This window comes from Podarcis pityusensis (genome assembly GCF_964106645.2).
Source record: "Podarcis pityusensis genome assembly, chromosome: 11".
NCBI lineage: Eukaryota > Metazoa > Chordata > Lepidosauria > Squamata > Lacertidae > Podarcis > Podarcis pityusensis.
In genome coordinates, this window is record NC_138036.1 from 800,502 (window position 1) to 826,634 (window position 26,133).

Genomic DNA, 26,133 nt, shown 5'->3' on the forward strand with positions numbered 1-26,133 from the left:
TTTGGGGACTTCCCATCACTGCTGACTACTGGTTTTGGTGGCTGGTGCTGATGGGAGCTTCACATCGCTTAGAAGACCACATCCCTGCATGAGTCTAACCCGACAGGAAAAACTGCTTATAGCTAAACAAGACTGGGATGAGGGGCGGAAGGGAGGGGCACAAGGAAGGGAGACTTCCCCCTCAGTGCAGGATTTCCCTGGTCACAACAATGATACCAATTCACCGAACGGCCACACGCTAGGTTCACTCTGTGTTAAGGCATCCTCAGAACGACAAACGTCAAGGAAACAGATCGGAGGCTTCCTTTTAAAAGTTGGCGGTGAGCAAGAGCCAAGGTAAACAAGAAAGAAACCTCTCTGGATGCTTCTGGCCCTGCTGGCTTCTGAGCCGGAGCTGCCCTCCTCCTTGTTGACGTTTCCAGGGCAGAAGACACCTTTAATTAATGTGGAAGGGCTTCGCTCCCCAAGACAGAACGTCAGCTGCACTTTGGGGACAATCAATTAGGAGCCCATTTATGCAACAGAGTCTTATCATTACAAATTAGATCTAATTACATTTCACTGCAGCTCACACTAGGCTACTATTTTTGGCAGCAGAATGAACCGGCATCTCATCCAAGGATTAGCTATTCCCCCCACCATAACGAGCGGTATTATTCTACAATGTATAATTACACCATTCCCAAAGGCCATTTCCTCGCGCTGTTTCTAGCCAATGTGGTGCACATTCTTTTTTGTTTATTGCTATGCAGAACCCCAAACTGCAAAAATGAAACTGAAACTCTCAGCAGCGTCACCACGTGCCGAACTGGCTGTAGACCAAGGCAGAGCAGCTCTCTCTACTTGATCGCAAGGAGGAGACGCTCCCTGCCATGCTCTGCATTGCTATAGCAACAATAATGGGAATAGAGGCTGTCCAAAACATGATAAAGACCCAACCTAGGTATCACAGTCCTCCTAAGGTCAGCTTTAAGGGGGTAAAGAGAAAATAATTGGCAAAGAGGCTTGCTTTAGTTGATGCCATTCAGCTGAGCCCAGTGGAAACATCCGTCAAGGGATCCTAACTAAGAGCCATCCAAACTGAATCCTGAGTGTTACAGGCTGGGCTTTCCTGGCAGGGGTGCAGTGATGCTGGATTTGCCTGGGCAGACGCATTGACCATGATTCATAGTGCAGAAGCTGCAGGCAAGAGCGTGGCTCCCCTCCCCACCCCAAGTCTTTTGGAGAGGGCATTATCATGCCGGCGAGAGCTGCAAAGCCTGTTCCCAATCTTTGCTAATTTAGATGGGAGCACGACAACTCTGCAAAAGGTCACTATTACACTCCATTTTTAAATTCTGAAGTGTCCTCCTCCCACAGGAGGATTTCTGAGTTGGAAAGCGGAAGGACAACTCCCCACCCACCCAGCCTTTGTCTGCTCAGACATTTCTTACCCTAGGTTTATTTTTAAAAAAGCAGAAAGGACTAGCAGGACTCCACTCAGTGGGAGCCATGAAGCCAAAAACCCGAGACAAGCCTCTCTCACCCTCCCAGGCCAACATGGGGATAATCAGGCTGGCCCACTTTACAGCACAGCAGTGAGGATTACAGACATAATGAATGCGAGGCACTTGAAGCTCAGGAGGGGGGTTCACGAGTGCCAAGAACTATTCACAATCTCTCTGTGTGGCTCTTACCCGGTACATGGACAGGTCGATGCGGAGGGAATTGTGCAGCTGGTCCAGAAGTTTAACAAATCGCTCTTTCTGTGTGCGGGAGGAAAAAAGCATGTGTTAGAGGGGCGGTCAAAAACTGGTCCTTACCTATTTCCAGGCCTAAAGGGGAGCTCCCCTTCTGGGGTACATTTCTCTCCCCCCCCCCCAAAAAAGGGCCACTCAGTCTGTTGGGACACACAAACAGAGTGAAAAGGTTTGCATCCATTGAAGCCGTGGCTGCAGAATTGTTTTCTGTCCGAGGGCTGCAACCTCCCAGGGTTGCCATGGCAGTGGCAAAAGTGAGCAGACCACATTCGGACAGCAGGCTGCAAAAGGCTAAGATGCTTTTTCTGCACACACTTTGCTCCACCTTCCATTCAGGCAAGCGAGAGGCACCGCCACTTCAAGGGCATATTCCAGCCGGGCAAAGGCACCTGAGAAGGGCGTGAAGAAGGGCATGGCCTAGGGGGAGAGGGGCGTGGCCCGCACAGAGTCCAGAGTGTGAAAGAGATGCCCAAAGGGCCACATTGGGCCCCCAGGCCTGAGGAGTAACGTGGTGGCAGAGGAATCTGCCCTGAGGAGGGCGGCTCTGTCAGGAAATAAATAGGATCCCTTAGGAATCACCCCTCTGTGGGGAAAAAGAATCCCATGAAGATTCAGAGCAGCCGCACTTACTTTACAGTAAGGGAAAACATCCAATCAGTGTTATTTTGGAACTCTTGAGGCCTTGGAGATTTGAAAGGATTAAAAGGCATTTTCACTGCCCACGTTTAAGGACTGGGACATCACTACAGTGGTGCCCCGCAAGACGAATGCCTCGCAAGACGGAAAACCCGCTAGACGAAAGGGTTTTCTGTTTTGGAGGTGCTTCGCAAAACGAATTTCCTATGGGCTTGCTTCGCAAGACGAAAATGTCTTGCGAGTTCCTGCGGGGTTTTCCCCCCCCTTTTTTCCAAGCCGCTAAGCCGCTTATCAGCTGATCCGCTAAGCCGCTTAACAGCTGATCACTAAGCCGCTTGTCAGCTGATCGGCTAAGCCGCTTAACAGCTGATCCGTTAAGCCACTAAGCCGCTTATCAGCTGAGCCGCTAAGCCGCTTAACAGCTGATCGCTAAGCCGCTTATCAGCTGATTCTTAAGCTGCTTAACAGCTGATCGCTAAGCCGCTTATCAGCTGATCCGCTAAGCCCGCTAAGCCGCTAATACTGTAGCGCTAATCCGCTAAACCGCTAATGGGCTTGCTTCGCAAGACGAAAAAACCCGCAAGACGAAGAGACTCGCGGAACGGATTCTTTTCGTCTTGCGAGGCACCACTGTACTTGGTTTCGTTCTCTGCTTTGAAACCACAGAGCGGCAACACAAACAATTTCAAGATTGTTACATTATCAGGCATAAAACATCAAAAATCCAAAGAACTGCATGGAAACACCGATTGATTCATTTCAGGCAGAGCAGGCCCCTGGCACTGTTATAAGAATTCTAAGGTCTCAAATATAGAATAAATATTCATAAATGCACACATATCTAAATATATAAGCCATGTGTCTGAAATAGTACAGGAGAGCAATCCTGAAGCCATTTTGACTCTTCCAATGACCTCAGATATTCCTCTGCAGTCAGGGAGGCAAATGGGGAAAGCCTTCCCACTGTCTTTTCGCCCACAAATCCTAAAGTATTAACCTTCACAAAAGAATGGCCAGGCTGCCCAGGTAATGCAACCAGCGGCCATTATCAGGCATCCTGGCAGACAGGATTTCTGCTGTAGACGGCCTCCTTCTGTGATGTATGTGTGATGATTTGGTGGTGGTCTTTGGCTAAGGCGGTTGGGCAATGTCAAAAGTCTTTAAAGGTTCCTGCACACTTTTGTTCAGGGTCTCTCCCTCCTTGGAAGGAGCGGAGAGAACTCTGTTGCAATAGAAAAATAAAGATCCGCCTTGCTTTCCACTGGATCCTGCCTCCATACATTCTTCTCTGACTGATCATGGACTTAGGGGACTCAGTCCCAAGGGGAGTTGGGCAGCAAAAGCCAAACCCCAATTTTTACATCAGCATCACTCGGGCAAGTGTCTCTGTGAGTGTAAAGGAACTTGCCCTGGCAGGAAGAAGAGGCAGCATTTCTTCCAACCTACAGAATGATGTTCCTTGTCCCCTTGAACCTGGACCCACAAGCAAGCAAGCGGGGGGCAGGGGGGAGACAGCAGGGGCACTTACCCCAAAGTTTGAAGCCGAGAAGCGGTCGGAGGCAGACACGTTGGTGGAGGCTGTTGTGTGAGCATAGTAAGCATTGATGTTGGCCAGCAAGGTGCTCATCACCGCTGGCACCCCCGGGCACATGTACTTGGAGGAGAGACATGCAAAATGCCTGGGGGAACAGAAGCCATTGGGGGCCATCAGGCAGAAGCTGCAGGGATGCTCAGAGCCATCTCAAGGAAGGACATGCAGAAGGTGCCTTTTATCTTCAAAAAAGACTCCTCCTTCTCCTACCAAGCATCAACCCAACCTCACAGGGTGACTGGGATGCCGGGGGTGGGAAGCGGAAGCTCATCCACTCCAACACACACACACCCCTCCCTGCAAAAACCAGGCCACAGGGTGCAAGTCAGGAGCAAAAATCTCCTCCTCCCCGCCCAATGCTTCCCCCAGAGCAAATGGCTCCAAGTGACTCAAGAGACTGGATGAGGCACCACGCTATGGGGGAAGTGGGGTGGAGAGGGGCCTCAGGATCTAGCAGAGAGGCTCAGGTGTGTGTGGGGGGGGGGGAGAAATCCCACTCATAACCCATAAAAGGCACTGAAGATGAGCAAGACCCATCCCATGATCCATCCCAAACAGAATGACACAGCAAAGAGCTTCACACCATACAGAACCCCGGCTGCAAGTGGGCCGGTGCCAGGTGGTCCAGATGCTGCCAGGAAAGGTTCAAAGTCATCTCTGCCTGACCCCCAGCACCAACGAGGCCACAACAGGGAGCACGGCTAACTAGCCTGCTGGTTTTACAGACCGCCTTAAAAGATGCACCAGAATTAGGAAGCAGCTGGGAATAAACTTATCCAGTGCCCAGGAACCTAAGCCTTCCTGCCTCTGCTCAGCTCTCTGAGGCTCTGAGCGCAAGGGCATTCCCAACGCCAAGACATCCTTCGCTGCCTCTCCTGGGAAGCAAATGCAGCAGCAGCAGCAGGAGGAGGAGGGCTCTCCCCACCTGAGACTCCCAGGAGCTGGGATGCAGAGCAGAGCCTCCTGTTGCTTCAGCTCCTGCTTAGGAATCTGGAGCAAGAGCCTCTCTGCTCCGCTCCACCCTTCCCCTCCAGCAACTTTCCAGCAAGACTTGCTCAGCCTCTCTCTTTCTCGCCAACTCTATTAATTAGAGAGTGCTTCTCTCCTGTCACGTCTCGTGACATAATCCCCTTTCAAGCACTGTTTTCCCTTATTTATAGCAATTTTTCTTTGATTGTTTACTTTAATCATCCCACAAGCCCTGGTGCTGAGGGAATGAGTTTTAAGTTTTCCTGCGGGAGGGTTTCTTTTCTGCACTTTAATGAGAGCAATTAAATGAGAAAATGCAAATGAGGCCACTTCCTTCCTGAGGATGGCAGGATGAGCCCAGAGGAACCTACAAGCTCCCTGAGCCTCCCTGGGGGACCTGGATCCAGTTTCCCCAAGGGGAGCACCAGACGCAGTCTGCTGGAGCCCCAGCCCCCTCCAGCCCCACCCGGCCCTGTCTCTGGCATCCCAGAATAAGGGAGCAGCATTAAGACACATGGCAGCAGAAGAAGATACCCTGCAGTTGGCAAAACTGGCATTTTAAATGGAAGTCTGATGGCCGACAAAGGCCAGGATCATATTATGCAGAAGAGTGTGCAGAAGGCAGGTTTTTAAAGGACGATGGTTCTCAAAAGTCCCGCCATCACAACTTCCTGAGCTGCTCTCAGACTCGACTTTCTCGCATCAAACCCAAGCCCACCCCTTCCTAACCAGGAAACCTTTCTGCAATGGACCTTTCAGTGGCACCCGGGATGAAAGGGATGCTCAGCATCGGGCAGGAACTCACGTCATGGCCTGGTAGATGGACTCGATCCCGTAGCGCATGGCAAACTCATCCACAATCTCCTGGCCCGTCTCGTCAAAGTAAACCTTCCAGGCGTCGTCCCCTTTGGCATCAGGAATCTTCACCACCCCGTTTCCTTGCACATCTGTCAGGTGGTGGAAGAGGTTCTGGAGCAGAAGAGGAGACCAGCACATCAACGCAGGGGCTGCTGTTGCTGCTGCCACAGACACATCACTTTTTTTTTTTTAATTAATATTTATTGCTTTTCCAACAATTTAAACACTACAAAAACAATACAATACAATACAATACAATACAATACAATACAATACAATACAAAAACACTACATAACATTGACACATTAAACACATTAAACACATTAAACTAACAAAACAAAACCAGTCGGCCAAACGGACACATCACTTCTTTGGGTGTGAACCCAACAGAAGGTCAGAGTGGTACACAGCACCCTCATAGTTAGGTTTCCCTTTATCATTGACATACACGGGGTACTCTTAAAGAACTCAGAAAGCAGCTGCCCAGTGGCCAAAGTCCACCTGCCTTCTTAGTTTGGGGAAACTTGTGGGGTTTTATCCCCCACCCTCGCCTTTCCCCGAGCCTGAAGGCTGCTCTCTCCTCCAGCATTGCATCCTGACAACCTCTGCTGTCCCTCCCAAATCTTTTCTGGTTAATGAACCCCTTCTGCAGAAAGCTAAAGCTCAAGGTGAGGGCTATTGCCAAGAACTTGTGTGAAGCGTTCAAATCCTCCCTGGGTGACCTCGACACCCTTTCTACTTCACAGGGGTGTTGTGAAGATAAAATGGGCAGGGGATCGAATCAGGGCATGTCACCCATGAGCTCTGTGCAAAGGTGAGATAGAAGCGACTACAGAGATGCTGCCCTCGATGCCTGAGTGGTGGCATGCAGGGTCCAAAATGCTCCTCTTCTGTGTCTGAGCTACCAAGATCAGGGTGCTGCTTCTCTCCAACTATCCCTCTGCGTGGAGCTTCCATTTCCCACTTGCAGCTCCCCTGGCCTGATCCAGCAGGCTCTTCTTCTGTTCTCCACAAGCGATCAGGAAACCGTGACGGGGACAGAACCAGGTCACAGACTGGGCAGCTCTGCTGGGCAGGCAAAACCAGAGAAGGTTGTGAGGCCGGCCTGGATCAAAGTGCTTCCTTAAACAGACCAGGCAGCCCCAGAGGATGAGCCAGTTGGCGACGAAGGCCTGATGGCGAACCAGCTTGCCTGCTTCAACTCAGGTGGAATTTGAATCACACTTCCCAGAGCAAAATAGGACTCCCTAAAGTGACCCCAATTAACCCCCCTTTTGGAGGGGCTATGAAACCATCAGGTGGCTGGGCAGGGAAAGAAGGAGAGGAAATGGCTTAAGCAGTTCACATACTGGTGTCCTGCTAGACATTCATTACTCGCCAGCTTTCTGTTCTTGGCTGCTGTCATGCAAATGAATTTCCTAATGACATCTCCACGGGCTCAATTTCAGGCACAAATCATCTTTGAGCTTTCCGTCTTGTCAGGCTGCTCAGGGACAGCTCTTGTCCGCTCTGGAGCTCAGTAATGAACCATCACACCACTGCAAAAGGCCCTTCAGCCAACGCAGCCGGAAAAGGACAATGTTGGAAAGATGGAGTCCATCTTTCTTTCCATTTGGTTCCTTGCTGAAACTTTGAGGACATGACCGTCTAATCATCGCAGAACCAGGATTCTTCCAGGAATTTAATCTGAGCCCAGAGGCTGCAGTGCAGGAGATGCCGGCAGGCCATGAACTTGCTCATTCCAGAGCAGCAACTAAAAGTCAGCTAATAAATAAGCAAAGGAAACGGACGTGCCTCTCTTTCCCTAGGCAGGGGACCACCCAGCACAAATCGAAGCAGGCTGTGCCCACAAGAGCAGGGGACTGTTTTGGGCAGCAGCCTGCAAACCTTTTCTGGAGAAGCCAACAAGGCGCCTGAAGCCAAAACAGGACCTGGCATTCAGAGGCATCCCTGCCACCAACAGGGAAGGCAGAGCAAAGCCAAGGAGTCTCGTAGCCATCAATAGCCCTCTCCTCCTCCTCCTCCACGAATCTGCTTCATCCTTCTTTAAAGCAGTCCAAGCTGGTGGCCGTCATGGCGTCTTGCAGGAGCGCAATCCATAGCTTAAGCATGTGTGAAGAAGGACATGCTTCTGTCTGTCTAGAATCTCTCCCCATTCTGCCCCACTAGCCTGCCAGCTTCCCCTGGAGTCCAAGAGACGCAAGCAAGGGAGAGGGGTTTCCAGAGTCTGAGGAATCGCCTTTGGGGATGCTGAATTCGCTGTGCCCCAACATTCTTTTTGCAAGAGGAGAAAAGACACTGCCGCCTTAGGCCTTCACCGTACTGCGGAGCTTACCTCATGAAGGCAGGTGTACTGGACATGGTAAGGGGCCACCTTTTCTTCACCTTTAATCTCCACGTTGATCTGCAGGCGGATGGCACCGGACACAGCAGACTTGTCTGTTCTTTTTTCTAAAAGGAAAAACGAGCCCATTTTCAAGAGGGAAACCCTGAGCCTCCCCTAACACGGTTTGGGTGTCCACAAAAGCACAGCAAGGTTGGCTGGAGGAAGAAAGGAGAGCGGCAGCCGGAGCTAACCCTGCGAGGGTTAACGTAAAACAAACAGCTAAACATATTATTAAGAGAAACTAAATAATAACTTAAAGATGGAGCAATGTGGAAAATGCAGCATGGAAATTTTAAATAAAAAGAAACCACAAGGGGGGGGGGAATGAAGTCAAATATATGTGTATCAGAAAAATATGTGATTTGTGTCTTTGTAATTTGTATGTTTGTAAGTCTTTGAAAAACCAAAAAAATGAAACCTTTTCTTTTAAAAAACAGAGTTAACCCTGCGCTCTGTACCCCAAGGCTAGGACTGTACCCCTTCTCCCCTTTTTGGGCCTCTTAAAAGATCAGCGCTGGGGCTCTGCAGACAGAGAGCCGTGCCAACAAGACAGCCTTGCTCCTGCCTACCTGGCTCACAAACAAACTTTGCAGCCCATTCTCCATTCTCTGCAGCCCTGTGCCCCTCAGTCACTGCAATGTCAATGGCAGGATCCTGCCCTTGGCTATAAAATCCTGGAGTTGGAGGCCTTGGGCTTCAAGAAACTGAAACAGCCCTTTCCTCCCAGGGGATCCAATTCCAGAGGAAGGAGACAAGGGAAGAGGCAGGAGAAGACTTCCATGTCTTCAGAACCCTGGGATGGCTCAGCCAAAAGTCAACTTAAGGACGCCTTGGGAGCACCTGCAATGAAGCTGCCCATCAGGAAGATGGAAAACAGGACAACTTCACAGGCTGTGAGAGGAGGTAGAGTTCCCTCTGTGACACAGCCAAGTGCCCCTCTCTGAAATGTCCCCCCCACAAACCTTCCCTCCCCACGAGAGCCCAGGCAAGAAAGCAGGAGACAGCTCAGCAGAGCAGGGGGGCAGCGGAGGACTCTTGCAGGCAAGCAAGCCCTCCCCCCAAACCCAGGCACCATCTGTCTGGAGCTCTCACCAAGCCAGACTCTTCCCCAAATATTGCTGCCTCGTGGGGGGTGTTAAAGAGAGGTGTCTGCGGACGGCTTTGCTTCTGCCCACAACACTCTTCTGGGGGAGTCTTCACGACAGCTGTTCTCTTGCTTGTGTGCGCAGTGAGAGGCAGCGGATCCGGGTTCTGAGCCCAGTCAGAGGTTGCAGACACTCCTGGCACTGCAACCGAGTCAGAGCTCAGAAGGCAGCCCTGCAGGGAAAGGCTCAGGGAAGCCACTTCTGTGGCCTCTCTGCCAGACTCTGACAGGGCTTCCAGGTGGAAAGATTTTGCAGCTTGTATTTTTGAGGCCCAGAAACTAAATTATTGGCTGAACACAGACTGAAGTAGGTCTCTCTCTGTGTTTCTCTCACACAATTTCCCTTTATTTTTGAAGGTAGTCTATCCACATGTCTACAAAGCTGTATTTCCAACTGAAGTGAAGCAGCGTAGGCCCAGGAACACTGAACCTGCCTACAAAGCAGATGTTCTACCCCTGAGCTATGCCCCTTTTCCCATTCAGCATCTGCCTAAATGCCAGCAAGCAAAGAGGTTTCTTACCCAGGTTGTACCAGACGTCCATCTCCCCGCTGAGGGTTCGCACCTCAATAATGGTCTGCCCCAGAAAGTCATCAGACTCCCGTTTCAGCCTCTGTTTGACCCGGGACTTGATGTCATCGTCTTCGTCCCAGACCCGCACTTTGATCCGATCGGAGGAGTTATGGCACTCACTGAAAGCAAGCCAGGAAGAGGAGATCATGGGCGTGAGGAGGCTCCACAAGGCTGCCTGGGAGGGCAGGGAGAACGGCCCCCTTCCTCCCTGTGCAGTGCGGGACAGCAGGGGACGGAGTCAAGAGCTCCAGCCTAAGTCTCAAGATGTTCAAGGGACACAGAGCAAGGAGGGAGCGCACTGTCGTGTAGCTCAGTCTCCTGCCTTAAAAAAGCATCCCCCTCACTCCCCCACTGCCCCAAATGCCCTCTGCTGTATTAGGCTCAGCTTTCCTAAAGAAATGCACCATTTGCTGAGGAAAGGAAGAAGGATCGAGGGATTCCAGGCCAAAGGGAAAAGATGCAAAGCCACCACTTTGCATCCTTCCTCACAACCAGCTGAAATCTTGCACATATAAGCTGAGGCCGCCAGACCATGCTTCCCCCACCCAGAAGGGCCTGGAGAGCTGTGCCAGCTCTGAGGTTGGGAGACCTGAGACTTCTCAGAGGGAGACAACTGGCAGAGGGAGTTGGGCTCTGACTGGCAATCCTCTCTTTCCCAGGCAGCCCAATATGATGTTTCCTCAAGATGTGAAGACAGGCTGCCGTTTGCTTTTCACATCAGTTTAAAGCCACTGATTCTCCACCCTGCGTGTGATCTTGGCACGGAGTTTGGCCAATCCCCAGCAGAAGCTGAGCTCATTCCCAGGGGAAAAGCTGTCACCCTCTTCCTTGGTCCTGGATCCCCACAGGAATGCTCTTTTGGAACCTGTCCGCACGGCTGCTTATTGCGACACAGGTAAAAATCACGTGACATGAACATTTGCCACTCCTGCGGCTGTTTCCTGGGGTGCTACACTGAGCAGAAAGGAACCAAGCCAGCATCTCCCAGCTTGCTCTTGATTCCTTATGGAAAACCTGCTTTCCAGAGGCACGCAGCCTTTTCAGAAGTCATTCTGGAAGCAATCTCTGGTATGCAAGTGCGACATTGAAGCCAACCTGAAGGTACAACCTGCATGCGTTTGGACTAAAGTCATTTTTGGGCCCACCTCTCTCCCCGCAGCCCCAAAACAGGTTTTTGTGTGTGTGTGTCTAGCAAGACGGGTTGGCTCCTGTGGCAAATGTCTCAGCTCACAAAGGGCAAGCGACAGAAAGGACGGAATGAAAGGCCCAGGTGGACCCATGATGGGAACAATTACTCATCCTAACCAGCCCTGGCAACTACCCAGCCTGGGGAGGAAAACGCACGACCTGCCTCATCGCAGAGCCTGTGCTCAAGGCTTGGGATTTAGCCTTTTTAAGAATGCACCATCTGTTGCCAAGCAACCCGAAGAAAATGAAGAAGAAAGTGAAAAAATGGGTCATGGGCGAACTGCGAAGCTTCTGTCAATCAGGACAGCGGCATTTCCCTCACTCTCCCCCAAGCCTTTGTGGGGCTTCCAGTTGCCACTGACCTGTAACTCGGGATCCATTAACTGACACCTTTTAAACTCCTGGCAATTTGTACGGCTGAGAGTGAATTAAACGGGAGACGTTCCCAGGGAGGCTGCCGTCTATCCGAAACCTTTCTGCCTTCGGCTCCCACTGGGAAGCAGAGCTCCATTCGGACTCAGGGAAGGCCTCTCTCTGAATGGGCTCCTCTCGCTCCCCGGGGGTGGCGCTGCTCTGCCCTCTCTGCCAAGAGGGTGGGCCAGGGGGTGCCACCTCTCTTTTGGGGCTTAGAATCATAGAATTGCAAAGTCGGGAGGGACCCCAAGAGTCATCTAGCCCAACCCCTGCAGTGCAGGAATCTCAACTACTCTGGAAATGCTGCATCAAGCAGGCTTCTTGAGAGTCAAACGCACCAGTAGTTGGTGTGGGGGGGGGGGGGGGAGAGAGAGCCTGAGACACATATAATAAGCCCAAACACCGTGTTTCACAGAAACTCCAGTTTCTCCTTTTAGAAACCCCCATCCAACTTGGGACTCCCTTCTCTCTGAGTATTTCTGACCATGGGAATCTCACCCAGCAGCTCCCTAAGCTTTTTGAAAGTGGCCTTTTTAGAGTCCAGAGTGCATGCTGGACCTCACCTTCTTGGCAGAGTTTGCATTCCAACAGATATCGGGGAAGCTGAAGTTTCCCATGACTACTATATCTCTCTTTTCCGAATGGTTGGTAATCTGCATCACCCAAGTCTTCAGTCTGGCTTGGAGGTCTATAGCAGACACCCCCAGGAAGGTGCTTCTGTCTCCTACAGTTTTTACCCGTATACTCTCAATTTGTTTTCTATGCTCCAGCCATATATTTCTTTACAAGTCTACACATCTTTCACATAAAACACAACTCCTCCTCTCTCAGAACCACACTCTGTGCATTTTTAACAGGATGACACTGCAAGTGGTCAAATGTGGGTGGTCTCTCTCTGCCCAAGTCATGCCAATGTTCCAGAAGCTGCCAGGCATGGTATTCTTCCAGCCACACGGCAATGTCGCTGGGTGCTTTGTGGGGAGGGGGAGGGGAGTTAGCGGGGTACTTTGTGATATATTTATTCCTTCGCTACCAAAGCCAGTCCAGCTGCTACAAGAGATGAGATGCCTCCCTGCAGCTGATGATCAATATCAGGTGTAGATGAGGCAGCCACATGTAACAGTTTTGATTACCATTAAATCCTCTCAAACTAGCCAGCTGGGTGGTTAACTACAGTGTCACTGCTTAAAAGCTTCCGCCTGGCTCTGCAATCTTTCTTGCAGGGGCCCAGCCTATTATCACGCTCAGCATCTCACCGAAATCCTGTGTTTATGCGTGATTATTCCCCTGATGAGCTGTGCTTTCTGATTCCCCCTTTGAGACAATTACATCTGGAGACGTCAGCAGAGGTTCGGCGTGCCCATGTCTCGGCTTTCCAGCTCCAGCCTTGTGAGCAGGCAGCTCTTCTGCTTTCCCAGGTGCTGGCATTCAACGGGAAGCCAACGTCCGGAGGAAACTGGCTTCCCAGCCCAGGGGGAAGAGAAACTCCCGGTGCTGAACCCGTCCTAGGGCAATGGGAAGGGTCACTGGGTGGCAGCTGATTCCCAGGATGTTCATGCACCCCTTTCAGCCCATTGCAAGGATTCCGTCTCTCCTCCATTCATGCTCTTAAACCTGAAGGTGTCTCCGCAAACTATCGACGGGTTGCAGAATACTTTGTAAGGAACCCGTCAGGCCTCCTGTGGACAATGATTCTCTAAAGAAAGACCAGGAAGGCTTCCTCATCCATCCAAGCAAAAGCTTAATCTTTGTAACGTGCGCAATTTTCTTGAAAACACAAACTGCATCTTACACTCAGAATGGAATGAGATCCACCAGCTCTAGCTCACAGAAGACCCACTTCATCCATTTTCATTCAAAATCTGCTCTCAAGGAAGAAGAGCCTAGGCAGCTCAGATAGCCGACAAAAGTACCAAACGAAAAGGTCCCTTGGCTGACACTTTGGGGTCTTCCGGGGGTAATGGGGCTCCTTTGCCCAGGGAGGGAGGAGGCCAAGAGGAGGAAGGGAAAAGCTGGCCAACTGCTGTCGAGGAGGAGACCCTTTTAAAGAAGCTGAGCGCCCATCAAACAAAGCTGTTCTGCAGTAGCCGACTCCGCTTTAGGTTTAGCGTTAATTAAATGTGAAACGACAGCAGCAGCAACTTCAGGGCATATCTTGTTAACTTGGCAACCACTCTGCAGACTAACAAAGTCCTTAGCTGCAGCTTTCCGTGCTCTCTAAGTCACCGTGCTGCCCGCCAGGTTTCATGCCACTTGGGCACAGATACAGGGGTTGCACTGTTAACTGAGAAGCACCTTGAAGGCACCCTGCTGCCCTTCCTAAAGCAAGATGAAGGGAGCATAATCCCTCTAACCAGGGCCGGCCCAAGACATTTGGGCACCTGAGGCAAACCACAAAATGGTCTCTCCTTCCCTGCTTGGGAATAAGGGCTGAATGAAGATCTACATCCATAACGGGGGGGGGGGGGGGAGATAAAGATCTACATTGGGATCTGCTGCACCTGTGGAACTTGCCACCGCCTGAGGCGGTTGCCTCACCTTGCCTCATGAGTGGGCCGGCTCTGCCTCTAACAAACAGAGAACCAGAGGCTCATGTACGTTTCTTTTTTTCCTTTTTCCTTTGCCTTGTCCTGAGGGCAGCTTACAAATAACCACTTCATTGTGAAATCAATATCACTGATTTCAATAAAAGGAGCAAAAGTAGAAACAATACTCAAAGTACTCAGAAATAAACAGTACAAATAAATATAAAACCTGGTAATGATGATGGATCCCAAGTTCTGTTAAAAGGTCAGGAAAGCAGGAGGCTTAGCAGAGAGTAATGAGGAGGCCGGGTCAATGTGTCTGGAGCAGGCAAAGAAAGTGGGACAGCCCCACAGAAAAGGCCCTCTCAGCAGTGACAGCCCCCTCTAGCTTCTGGAAGGGCCTGATCAGATCGCCACTGAAAGGAAGGTTCTTACAGAAGAAGAGCGTCCAGGCTATAAATAGCTTTCTTGGTTAGAATCAGCACTTTCCAATGGAAATCAGAAGCCAGTGAAGTTCCCCCAAATGAGTCCCAGCTAATATCTTGGCTGCTATGCTCTGGAATAACCGACGTTTCCAAATGTTTTGCATAGGCAGCCCTATATATACACTGCATAGCAGTCCTCCAATTGGGTGTTACCACAGCATGGATATCCAAGACAAGATCATCCCTTCCCAGAAGGGGAATCAGGTTGCACAACATCTTGGAGTCGTTGAAAGGCATCGGTTCTACTTAGGCATCTCTCAGCAAAGCTGGCTCAAAAGGCAGCCCTGAGCTGCCCACAGGGAAAATGCAACCTTGTCTACCTTTCATGGTCCAACACATCACCCAACAGCAGCACCTCCACCTTCCCTGGACTGAGCTCCAGCTCCTCAGCCCACACCCAGCCCATCATGGAGCCCAGACGTCCACAGCCTCTTCTGGATCAGATGAAAAGGCAGATACCCAAATCCCTGGCAAACCTCCCCGGTCAGTTTCAAGAAGACACTGAAGAGCTCGGGGGACAAGTCAGAGCCCTGCAAAGCTATATTGTACAATGGCTGCAGACTGAGCACCACTTTCTCAATCCAAAAGTCAGAAAAGAGCAGCTCCGCCATAGCACCCAATCGCCAACTCCCATCTCCAGCAGGTAATTCAGATGATCACCGCAGTTGTACCTCCTGCCTCTACCAAGCAATTTCACTACACAAACCAGACAGGAAGCCAGACAACTGGGCCCCTTTCAATTGTCTTTCTCCAGAAATGCCTGTTGGGTGGCTGGCTACCCCCTTCTTGCGCCCCTGGATGCTGTTATCTTGAATTAGGGCTAAATAGAGTAAATGTGTATTATTATTATTATTATTATTATTATTATTATTATCATTATCATCATCATCATCATCATCACCATCACACTCACCACCACCATCAACAACTTTTGGCCTTTTTATTATTATTGAGATATTTGGCAGGTATTTGTTTTCCCCCACCTCAAGGTGTTTTGTAAACAAAAAGGACAACACGGGAATCTATGAAAGAGGAGTGGAAAAAACAACACACAAATACTTACAAGTGGAACTTTTCATCCCAGATGGGATTCAGGTTCCCAAATATTGTTTTTGTTCTCTTCTTTGTCTTGCCGACTTGGACTGTCACGTACGGGTCACTGGACCCTGTTTTGTCCTTGGCTTGCAGGCCTTGCGCACAGACCACTATGGGGGGAAAGGTGAAGATTCAGAAAAACGCATCATCGTAACATCTTTAGGTACAGCTAAAGAAACACAGGAGGCAGTTCCAGGAGCAGCTAAGGCACCTTCACCCCCCTAACAACTCGGGCCGCCTTGCTGACCTGTGATGGTGATTTTGGCTGACCACTTGGAGGTACCATCCAAAACGCTCTGCTTGACCGTCTTCATCTGCTGAGAGTGGGTCATTTTGCTCTCACTGAAGACATCTCTGATCAAGTCAAAGATCTCTGGTTTGTTCCTCTCTCGGATCTTCATGCGATCCTTCATGGCCATGATGATGTTCTGGGTGCGATCCTCGGCCCCATGCTTCGAGCACTTCTCTGCCGCTCCTGCAAACAATGCGGAAAGGATTAGCAAGGGAAGGCTGGCAAAGAGCTGGCCCCGTCGATCTTCGATCTGGCCGGAAAGAGGGCAGGGGAGCAAAACTGCTCTTGGAATCATGCTAGCTTTCCAGGAAGTAGGACCCAACTCAATCCCCCTAAGCCAGGGCTGTGTGATATGAAAGACTGAGATTCCTGATGCCACCCAAGGCTCAAATGCGATAGCTATGTAGCAGTCGGAAACAGAGCACTTGTTGCTAATGGGAGAGCTGCAAACATGGAGTGGTGCATGAGCACACACAGACAGGCAGACAGAAACAGCGTTTATAAGTAGAGGCTGAGTAGGGGGAAAGGGGATCCTGCTAGCCTGTAACTTAAAGGTCTTTTCCTGGCCAGATGACAGAACAGCATCCCAGCCTCAGGAGCCAAACCCCCCCCCCCCCGTGGCTTCTGGCTCCCCCAGCATCTTGCACAGGGTGGTCACAATGAGAGGGAAGCCTCCAACAGAACGTGCTTGCTGCACAGGAACTGGGGATCCCCTCGGGAGTTTTCCCCCAAGTGCATTTGCCTTAGTGGAGAAATGTGCACCTTCCTCCTGCTGATGGTACGGGGGACATCTGTTAGGTAGGAGGGTAATGCCTGAAAATGATTTGTTCTTGGAACCCTAAAATAGGCTTTGCGATTTAAAATAAAAACCAGCGTTCCTTCTGCTGCCCAAACATTTCTTGACAGAGAGCCTGTGACGAAACTGGCGCTCACAAAGGTTGCACTTCAATCACCGCCTGAACACTCAGCACCAAGGTTTGTAAAAGGAAGAGAACGAGAATTCCCAGCTGCATCAAGCTGCCCCTTTTGCTCAAACAACCAGAGCGGAGTCGGAAGTGAACCAGCTCCCAAAGCGGCTGGTTGGCTTCCAGGGTTTGAGCCAAGGATGCCGCAGCCTCACAGCTAAAAGCACTTCAAGATGTGCCAGGGAGGGGGGCACCCTCCTCTCCCCCCTTACCTTCATTAGGGGAAATAGTTTCTCCCCTCTGTTTTGCCGGGGGGGGGGCGGGCGGGTTTGAGGATGGTTTGCGATGGGGCTCCAGACCTTAATGGAACGCAGGCAATGCTCCTATCAAACTCAATTCAAAATGGCGCAGAACTGGCACCAAGATAAAGTGTTTGCACGAACTACAACTTAAGAAATAAGGATATGAAACCTGAGAAAAGGGGGCATCCAAATGGCAGAGTCTGTTTTCAATCCTTTGTTCTCCTGCAGGAGTATCCCGAAGTGTACAGATTTTTATGTATGTCCAAATAATGCTCCCATGGCATTCATGGCATACAGGCAACTGTTCTGAGCCCCTGTGAACCGTTGCTCCTGCCCTGAGAGGAGGCTGGACCAGGCATCTGGCTCCCAGCTGGATGCCCAAGCACCTACAGAACCAGAGTCTGGACCATCCTGGGCGCCTTCTCCCGGAGCTCAAGGAACCCAGTGCCTCCCCTGCTGCCTAGACAGCCTGACAGTACCAGCCATGGAGGGCAGGAGAAGCGCTTGTGTTCAGACCACAGAAGGTCTACTACTTCAAAAGGGGTCAGAACCTCGGAGGGGCAGATTTGTGGGCTTGAAAGGGCCACTGTTCCACCGCCAATCCTCTTTGGAGCAAGTTGCTCACTGGGAGCTCTCACTGCGGAAGCCCACCTGCCTTGCTCCACCGGCTCCTCCTTGGTTGGGACCACAACAAAGCCCACTCACAGCCACTTCAAGTCACAGACAGAAAAGGGAACCTGCAGAGGAACAGACTTGACTTCTGGTGGGAGTGAACTTGCTCCCTTCTCTAAATGTTGACATTTGTAGCTGCAGACTCTTGCCATCTAAATTACTGCACAAACTTTGCTGCAAGATTTCTCATGCAGCAGGGAGGAAGATACAGCAACAGACATGACAAGGATTCTGCCTAGTTTGTCCAGTGCAGGACGCTCCCTCTAAGTGCTTTCCCAAGGTCCTGGACTATGGTCTCTCATCTCTGCCCTGTTCCACACACCCCACAGATTTCCTTCCTGCATTCAGAAAGAAGGCCTCTTGACAAATCATGGTCGTGAGTCAGATGAATAATATCAAGCAGCAATGACCCGTCTAGTTCAACTCTAGGAAAAGACGGGCTGAGCAGGCAGCCTCAGCAAGTTGCCAGCACTGGGTCAACTCTCAGAAAACCAAACCAAAATTAGGCCTCACAGCTTCCCTGCAGGATTTGCCATCTGGGCATCAATGCACCTGCCGCACCTGTTGCATTCAAAATGTGAGATTTCTATTTCTGTGAAGCTGCAAACCAGGTGGACTTCTTTTTCTTTTTTACCTCCCTCACAGAGCTGCTAAAAAGCCATCTGTCCTTCACAAGACAAAGGAGGCAATTTGCACACACAAGAACAAGAGGCAACTCCTCCTGGGACTCCTTGGTTGAAATTATATTAAAAGTGATCCACCGAGACCAAAATGCTACTTGGCTAAAACATTCAGATGCCAAGAGCAGAGGCAGGAAAGAAAGGAAACACAAAGCCAGGCTGAGGATTGATGTCCTTCCCGCTGCATCAAGGGAGAGGGATGGGGCCAGCCCAGAACAAAGCTATTGCCCAAAGTGTCAGCTTTTCTGAGCTTTAACTCTTCCCAAAGACAGGAGGCCAAAGCGGTCAGAAGCGAACAAGGAAACAGCTTGTTTTCCCCATGGAGGGGGAACGAGACCTCTCCTCCAAGAAGGGAAAGACCAAAACATAGCTTTCTATTTGTGATACAGACAGAAACCCACAAGAGTAAACTTATTTTATTTTGGCTTTTCCTTCAACAAAAAGGGGGGGAAAGGGGGGGCCCTCCCAGGACAGATGACATCAGTGAACAACAGTGATCTGCGTCAGATCCAGAGGGGAGGTTACCAAGCAGTCAGATGCTCTCAGTCTAGAGAGGACACAGCTGTCTGCAAGGTCCTTCTGGCCACTGAGGTCACTTGGGTCTCCTGTGCCAAGGCTGGGTTGAAGAACATCTCCACCTCCGGCAGGGCAGAGCTGGCTCACCTGAATGCCCCACGGCAGGTGCTGCTGGACTCCAACTCTCCTGCACCCCCAGCCCCCATGGAACGAGGGGAGCTGCAGCCCAGCAACACTTGGGGGGGGGCACCCATTACCCAGCCCCATCCAGAGCAGACGAAGCACCATCACCAGGGAGACCCGCTGTTCAGAATCTCAAGAGCCTTCTCTCCGTTTCCTTGCCCCCATTTTTTAAGCCTTTCCATTCATTTGCCTCATTCCTCAAAAACAAGCCACTGAGAAAAGCAACAAACGTGGCTGCCCTACAGGCCCCCCCTCCACCCCCAGCAGTTCTCGCCCCACAGGAAACAGAGGGGCTACTCACTCTGCAGGCAGTCGGCATTCAGCAGATCTTGGCACTTCTCGTGGCATTTGACCCCACACTCTGTGCAGCGCATCCCTTGCCGTGCGATGCCCCACAGCAGCCCCTCGCACTCGTAGCAGTAGGTGGGGGTGGTGGCTGTCCAGACCTCAAAGTTGTGGGGGGTTGTGCAGGAGATGGGGTAGATTAAGGCTTGCAAGGTCTTCTTATATACATGTGATTTCTGAAACAGGAAGGCAGCGGAGTTACGGCCTGCGCAGGGGAAAGGCTTCAACACGAGCGGCTGGCATTGTTTTCTTTAGGGATCAGGCCCCGTTTTCTTGAAGGGTCAGAATACGGGACCTGGCCAAACCTGCCAGCTTGATGGGATGCCTGCTGGGGTCAGCCCTGAAGCAGAGCCGCCCTTCCAGGCAGTGTGCAGAGAGCAGCACTTACGGCGAACAGCTCCTTGCCAAACTCAGCAAGGATGTGTTCAGGGCCAGCGTTTCCAAACCAAAAGAGGCCGGGGGGGGGGGGGAGAGAATACTTCATCGCAGGAGAAGAGCTCCTCGAGTGTGCTAGCTGCCCCTAGTAACCAAAGCCAGAGTGGTGGGGCCTGATCCACGTAGGCTGAGCAAGCAGAGTCCTCCTCTCCTGTGAGCTTTCTTTCAACAAGGCCCGGCACCCGAGCAGGCCAGCAATGCCTGCATTGTGTCGTGGTGGCAGCGTGTGGGGAGCCTTCCATGGCCCCCGCCCCAACGACCCTAAGAGTCAGACCCTGGGCAGCGCTTTCAAGGGACAGGCAAGGAGCAGGAGACTTGATGGCAAGAGCTGCTCTGTTCTGTCTCCTCAGGTGCTGCTGCTTTTCCTTTCAGCAGTCCCACGTAGGTAATTAACCGCCCCCCCCGGCACACACCCCATTGTTCTTGTAATGGCTGTTCTGTGGGAGCAAGTTCAGCTCTCTTGGCTGCCTTTGAAAGTCTCCCCCTTTCATGCTATTTTGATCTCGCCTGTGCCGACGAGGGCGGACTTTCCACGCCAGCTTCGCTCTGAGCCAGCTTTTGTGCTCCACGGAGAGCGCGAGGGGCACTCGGACCACAGGCTGGGGCCTGCCAGAAAGCGGAGGCGAGCTCTCCGGCTCCCTTACCAGCTCCTCGTCCTTGAGAGAAGTTCGGGTGGCCATGGCTGAGGTAATTCCGGCCTTCCGGGACTGGACCAGCGACTGGGAAAGAAAAGCAGCCTCAGTTACTCTGCACCCTTGTGCTTCTTTCAAGAGCATCGTTCACAGCTCAGGGTGGTCCCTGCGCATGCTGCTGACCCCCCAGGCAGACGCCCTGAGCTCCTTGAAGGGAGGGCAGGAAGCCAAACTAACAGGAGTGCAACAGGTGAGAAGAGGCTTACGGGCTCCAGCAGCCTTGCCTGCTCTGCCATTCCCACCCCAAAGCCAGCTCTTCTGCCCCTGAGAGGAAGAAGGGCCCAGAAGGAGGTCACCCACTTGGCCCCCCAATTAGCCGCTCATCAAAGGGTTGCTAGTTGGCTCTTCCTCGCGTCACAGGCAGGGCACAGAAGGAAGGTCCAAGGGGGATCACATAAAGGGATCCAACAGACCTACTGAATCCAGCCTCTTGCTGGGGGAAAAAGGCAAGATGTACCCAAAGGATCCCCAACAGATAGATTTTTGCCCAACGTTTTGAGGGCAGCCTTCAAGGAAGCTGGCCTCTTCCATTGCAGGAGACAGTTCGGACCTTCCCCCCAGGCTGCGGGTGGGGGACACCAGCAATTCTCCTCCATGGAAGAGAGACCACCGGGACCAGAAGGGGCAGGCACCACGCATGGAGGGTTGAGAAAGGGAGAAGTGGGCATGCATGTCTGGATCCGTCCGCATGCCATGTTTGGCAGCCACTGACTGAAATGAGCTTGCCCACTGGCTGCTCCCACTGTCAAGTGCACAGGGGGGGCAGGAGGCGGATCAGGGCCTCATCCACGGAGCCCCTCCAGCCACACTCAGGCAAGGTGAAGATGCTCAATCTGAAGGTGGCCCAAGCCCCCTGAACTAGGGCCGTTTCACAGCAAGACTGTGTGGGATCCTTAAGGCACTGATGGGCAAGGAATGGGAGTGTGGCAGGGTACCCCCATTGAGCAAGCTGCAGAAATCAACAAAAAAAGGGGGAAGGAACAGCCACCAGAAAGGGAAATGCAACTAAATAGGTGGTTGTAGGAAGGAGTGGATGGTTGGCTCTCCACTTACCATGGCCTGTAGGAAGAGAATGTCAGCATACAAGAGAAGCATAACAGGTTAATTCCATTAGTCCCCCCATCATTAAAGCTACAAACACATTGCCCAAGCTTCCTCTTTGCAAGGTTACAGATGCAATTCTCCAGTTAGCTATTATTCTACACTGTGTGGATTAAGCAAGACTGATCTTGCTGCCAGTGCAGAAACCAAGTTCACTGTTTTCCTTTCCTGGGAGGGCTAAATAAATGCTAAACGGGTGAAGCAGAATATAAAGTGAAACAAGCAAGACTTGAAAAGGGGACAGTCTGCAAAATATATCCACACAACAGAGAGGGGCAAACGCGACACTAACACATTTGTTTCAGAGTCTACAAAACAGGAAATGCTTGGGAAAAGATTTGTCTCTTCCCTGCCTTCCTCTCTTTTAGTTTAGCTGGACTGAGGGCAGGAGGCTGCTATGTGGAGGCCTCTGGAGAAAACTTGCTCAATCAAGAAGCTGCAGCTTTTCAAATGAGAGTTTGCCAGGGATCCACATTACCCAGGGCTAACTCATCATAAGAGTCTTATTCCTATAACATTTCTGCACCTGAAGGAAAATACCACTTCCATTATATTCATGGAGGGGAGATGGGGGGCAGGAAGTCTCACCAGGTCACTGACAAGTGGGGTGGGCTTCTTCTTGCGCAGGTCAGGCATGCTGTCGATGCCATAGAGACCCCCGGCTGGCCTAGAAAGCAAAGGGGGAAATGCATGAGGGCAAGCAGAGATGGGAAGCCACAAGTTATCATCTGTCAGCCAGATGCTCTTGAGGGACCCAGGTGAGGCCTCCTGCAGATTTAAAAATCACGCGGGCAATGCAGGATCTCGCCTTGGCCTGGAGAAACCAACACCTAAAAACACATCAGTTCAACAAGGCAAGAAATGCTCCATGCTACAAGGAATAACCTTGACGTGACTGAATGCCGAGCGGCTTTTGTGCGGCTTTAAGTCTGTGAATTATTCCCGTCAGTTCAGGTTACACAGCACAGGCGCCCCTGACAGTTCTGAAATCAAGGGCGCCTTGCTCAAATCCATCCCATGTACAAATTAAATCAGGTTTTGTTCTCTTCTTTCCTCCAAAGAGGCATGGCAAGCAGCAATGGGGAAGGTGTCAGAATTCATCAGGCCATCATAGCAGAACACTCTTTGAACTCCAAAGAGCAACAACAGGAAAGCTCTTCAGACTCCTGTAATCTACATTTTAAAAGAGAAAAGCATCTGCTCATCAGGAGAGCCAGCGAGGAGGAGGACGAAGCCCTTCCCATCCCAGACCCCTCTCTCAGATGGGGGAGAAGATTATCTGTAGATTTGGGATGAGAGCCTTAGACAGGTTTGGGCTTCAAAATGATCTGATTCTAACCTGTGGCCCTCCAAATGCTGTTGGGCTACAGTTTCCATCACCTCTGCCCATTGGGGCAGGAGCAGGAGAGCAGAAGAGTCTGGCTGCCCTACAGGCCCAATGCCTGCCTCCTTTCCCTCGGTGGCAAACTGATTTGGACCTCATCAAGGAATAGGCAGAGCTCGCATTTTGTGGCCCAATCAGTATATAGAAGCACATGTGCTACTTTAATGGCATTTGCCTAGTTTGGACATATTCTTTTCGGACTCCCCACAGCCCCGTTTCCTTCTTTCCTCCCTGAGCCACACATGGCATCACCACCCCACCGCTCACCCCTCCGTGCAGATCACTTAGGAGCACGTTAAAAAGGCCCAATTCCGTCACACACCACCCTTCGGCAGTGAGGCAGGCAGAAATTCTGGCAGGCAAGGGGAAAATGCAACCATTTCACTGCTCTGGAATCCATCTCTGCCACCTCCCTGTTGCGCTGCCGGTGAACAATAACACAGAGTGAAGCTGTCAGCGAAACTTTAAATATTGCTGTACTAAGTTACATATATTTCACATTGAATAACTCCGGGGAGTGTGTTATCTGCACTGTGCTGGAAGTCTATTGCCCTCAGGAGAACGCTTGTCAGCTTTGATAATACCTTGTCATGCTGATGCGCACAGACGCTTGGAAAAACGTGAGCGGCAAAGTTAGAGACGAGCGGATGGGGATAATTGGCTTGTGCGCAACAAGCACACGGCTAATTATCTCTGCAAAGGCAGCATGGAAAAGGAACCTCAGACCCAAGCCAGGAATCCTTCACCCAGAAGGGAGACAGGATTCGGGGCACAATACTGCCCCCCACTCAGCACAGCCCATTTCCCCTAGATCCAGACACCCCCCCCAGGCTTCCTTCCTCATCTCCCCTCAAGCTGGACGTCCTCCAGTCTCCCTGACCCCAGCTCCTCTTTCCCTCTCCAGCCGCCCTGCCTTGCTCCTGCCCTCCTGCCCTTTGCTTCGATTTCCATTTGCTCAAGAGTTTTTACAGAAGGGGGGGGGTAGAGAAGGAGGCCATGGCAAAGCTTATGGGGCCTAGCCTTAGGGGGTTCTGCAGAGGGACAATGGAAGAGAGCAGTGCCCAGGCTAGCGGCCTTTGGGATCATGTGTCCACACCCCAAAGGCTCCATTTCTGTTATCTATGATGGCAACAGGTTAAGCAGAAAGCCAGAGACGGTGCCTTAGGGAGCCAGCTCACACTAGCAAGTTAGTGCAAGTGGCCCCAGGAAAAAAAGGCTGGTCTCTTGCTAAGGACAGGAGGTGGTGGCGGCTCAGGCAAGCATGGAGCCTCAGCTTCAACTCTCTGTCTGACACCCTCCCTGCAGCCTCTTCTCCAAGGCACCATAATAATAATAATAGTAATAATAATAAATTATTATTTATACCCCGCCCAACTAGCTAGGCTTCCCCAGCCACTCTGGGCGGCTTCCAACAAAATATTAAAATACCGTAATGCATCAAACATTAAAAGCTTCCCTAAACAGGGCTGCCTTCAGATGTCTTCTAAAAGTCTGGTAGCTGTTGTTCTCTTTGACATCTGGTGGGAGGGCGTTCCATGACCTGAATGACGCTGCCCCCTGCAAGGCACACTTTTGGCCAGGATAACTGCCCAGCCACTGCCCAGGGCTGGCTGATGCCTCTGTTCAGCAAGGGGAGGGTGGGGGGCTTTTGAGTTTTCCCCTAGTTCCAGTTGGCATGGCTGGAGTGAAGCATGCTGGGGTACATCTGCCCCTCTTCCAAGGCAGCTGAGCGCCCCGAGTGTGTGCATTTCACAAGCAGCTCATGTGAGGAGGCGCTTCGCACACTCGAAGAAACAAAAACAGTTCCCTTGCCGCCTCTGGGGTGATGGCCCACAAACCTCCCAGCACAGGGGGAGTTGCTAAGCAGCGCAGCACATCTGCGGGTGTGGCAGGAGGAGACGAAAGAGAGAAGCCAACTTGGGAAAGAGGCTCATTGAAATTAAAGCCTCCCCTCGTTTAATTTCATGTTTGATTAGTTTTGCCTAATTCATTGTTTGGAAACCTGATTTATATGCAGGGAGAGAGGCAAGTCAGTCTCAGGCAGACGTTTCGGGGTGGAGCCTCCAGTGCCCCCCTGCTCAGTCCCGCCGGCTGCAACGGCACACCAGCCCTCGGAGGGAGCAGAATTCAAATATTACAGATCAAAGCCATATGGCTCTCATCAAACACACGAACACATTTAAAATCAAACAGCATGTAAAATGGTGCCTTCCCGTCTTTCTCCTGGCAAGCCTTCAGTTCCTAATGGGGGAAGGCGGCAAAAGCAGGTGCAGAGACACCCAGGAGGAGGAGGAGGAGGGAGATTACACCAACTTCACCAGCTGCCCTCAGAAGGTCCTTTGCAGGGCAGGCGAGAAGCTCCAGGCCAGCCCCTTAAGAGAGAAGCTGATGGGGCTGCAGCTGGAAGAGGCACAAGCAGGGCTCACCACCGTCCCTGCCCTGGCCTGCCCTCCAACTCCAAGGGAAGCAGAAACGGGGTCTGCCAATTCACACCTGCCCACATTTCCCAATGCAGCCACAACCTCAACAAGTGGTGTATGCACAGGAACCTTATTTTGCCACATTTCCTTCACGGAAGCAATAATCCCTATAAGCAGTCTATGGTGGGTGAAGCCCTCTCTTGCCTCTCGCCATGCGCTGGGAGGAAAGGAGTCTTCCATAACCCAGTGACTCAAGGAAGAGGCTGTCCTCTTGGCACAAAGGGGGGCAGATGAGAAAGGACTTTCTCACGCAGTGCACAGGTCTCTCTTGGGGTACTTCTCAAAGGAACGGCCTCTATGCAGCCTGAGAGAAGCAAAGGGGGCCAGGCTCCCACCACTACTGCTGGGAACCTCAAGGATTTTTTTGGGTGGGGGGTTCAGCTGCGTGGCTCAGGGAGCAACCTGCAGGCCTGCCGCACTGCTCAGGGGACTCAGCTACAATGGTAGGACATGGTGGGCTTGGGCTGGGTTTGCAGCTTCAAGGGGCTGCAAGCGGGGGGGGGGGCGTGAGGCTCAGAGAGGGGCTTGGAGGCAGGGAGCTCT

At 51.5% G+C, this 26,133-nt stretch overlaps 1 protein-coding gene across 14 annotated transcripts in view; it reads right to left on the reverse strand.

Moving 5' to 3' along the window:
• Positions 1 to 26,133, reverse strand: part of UNC13B (unc-13 homolog B) — a gene marked incomplete at its 3' end in the record, with an annotated part of 166,138 nt that overhangs the window by 38,259 nt on the left and 101,746 nt on the right. For 13 of the 14 annotated variants that reach the window (XM_080973344.1, XM_080973351.1, XM_080973348.1 and 10 more), the window contains 10 exons: positions 22,315 to 22,393; positions 20,578 to 20,652; positions 19,455 to 19,674; positions 15,851 to 16,078; positions 15,572 to 15,713; positions 9,846 to 10,015; positions 8,130 to 8,245; positions 5,741 to 5,904; positions 3,904 to 4,054; positions 1,677 to 1,745 (listed from right to left, as the gene is read on the reverse strand). In XM_080973344.1, coding sequence (XP_080829470.1) covers positions 1,677 to 1,745; positions 3,904 to 4,054; positions 5,741 to 5,904; positions 8,130 to 8,245; positions 9,846 to 10,015; positions 15,572 to 15,713; positions 15,851 to 16,078; positions 19,455 to 19,674; positions 20,578 to 20,652; positions 22,315 to 22,393 — 1,414 coding nt within the window. The remainder of the gene's footprint in view (positions 1 to 1,676; positions 1,746 to 3,903; positions 4,055 to 5,740; positions 5,905 to 8,129; positions 8,246 to 9,845; positions 10,016 to 15,571; positions 15,714 to 15,850; positions 16,079 to 19,454; positions 19,675 to 20,577; positions 20,653 to 22,314; positions 22,394 to 26,133) is intronic. The other variant, XM_080973353.1, reaches the window with a different exon arrangement.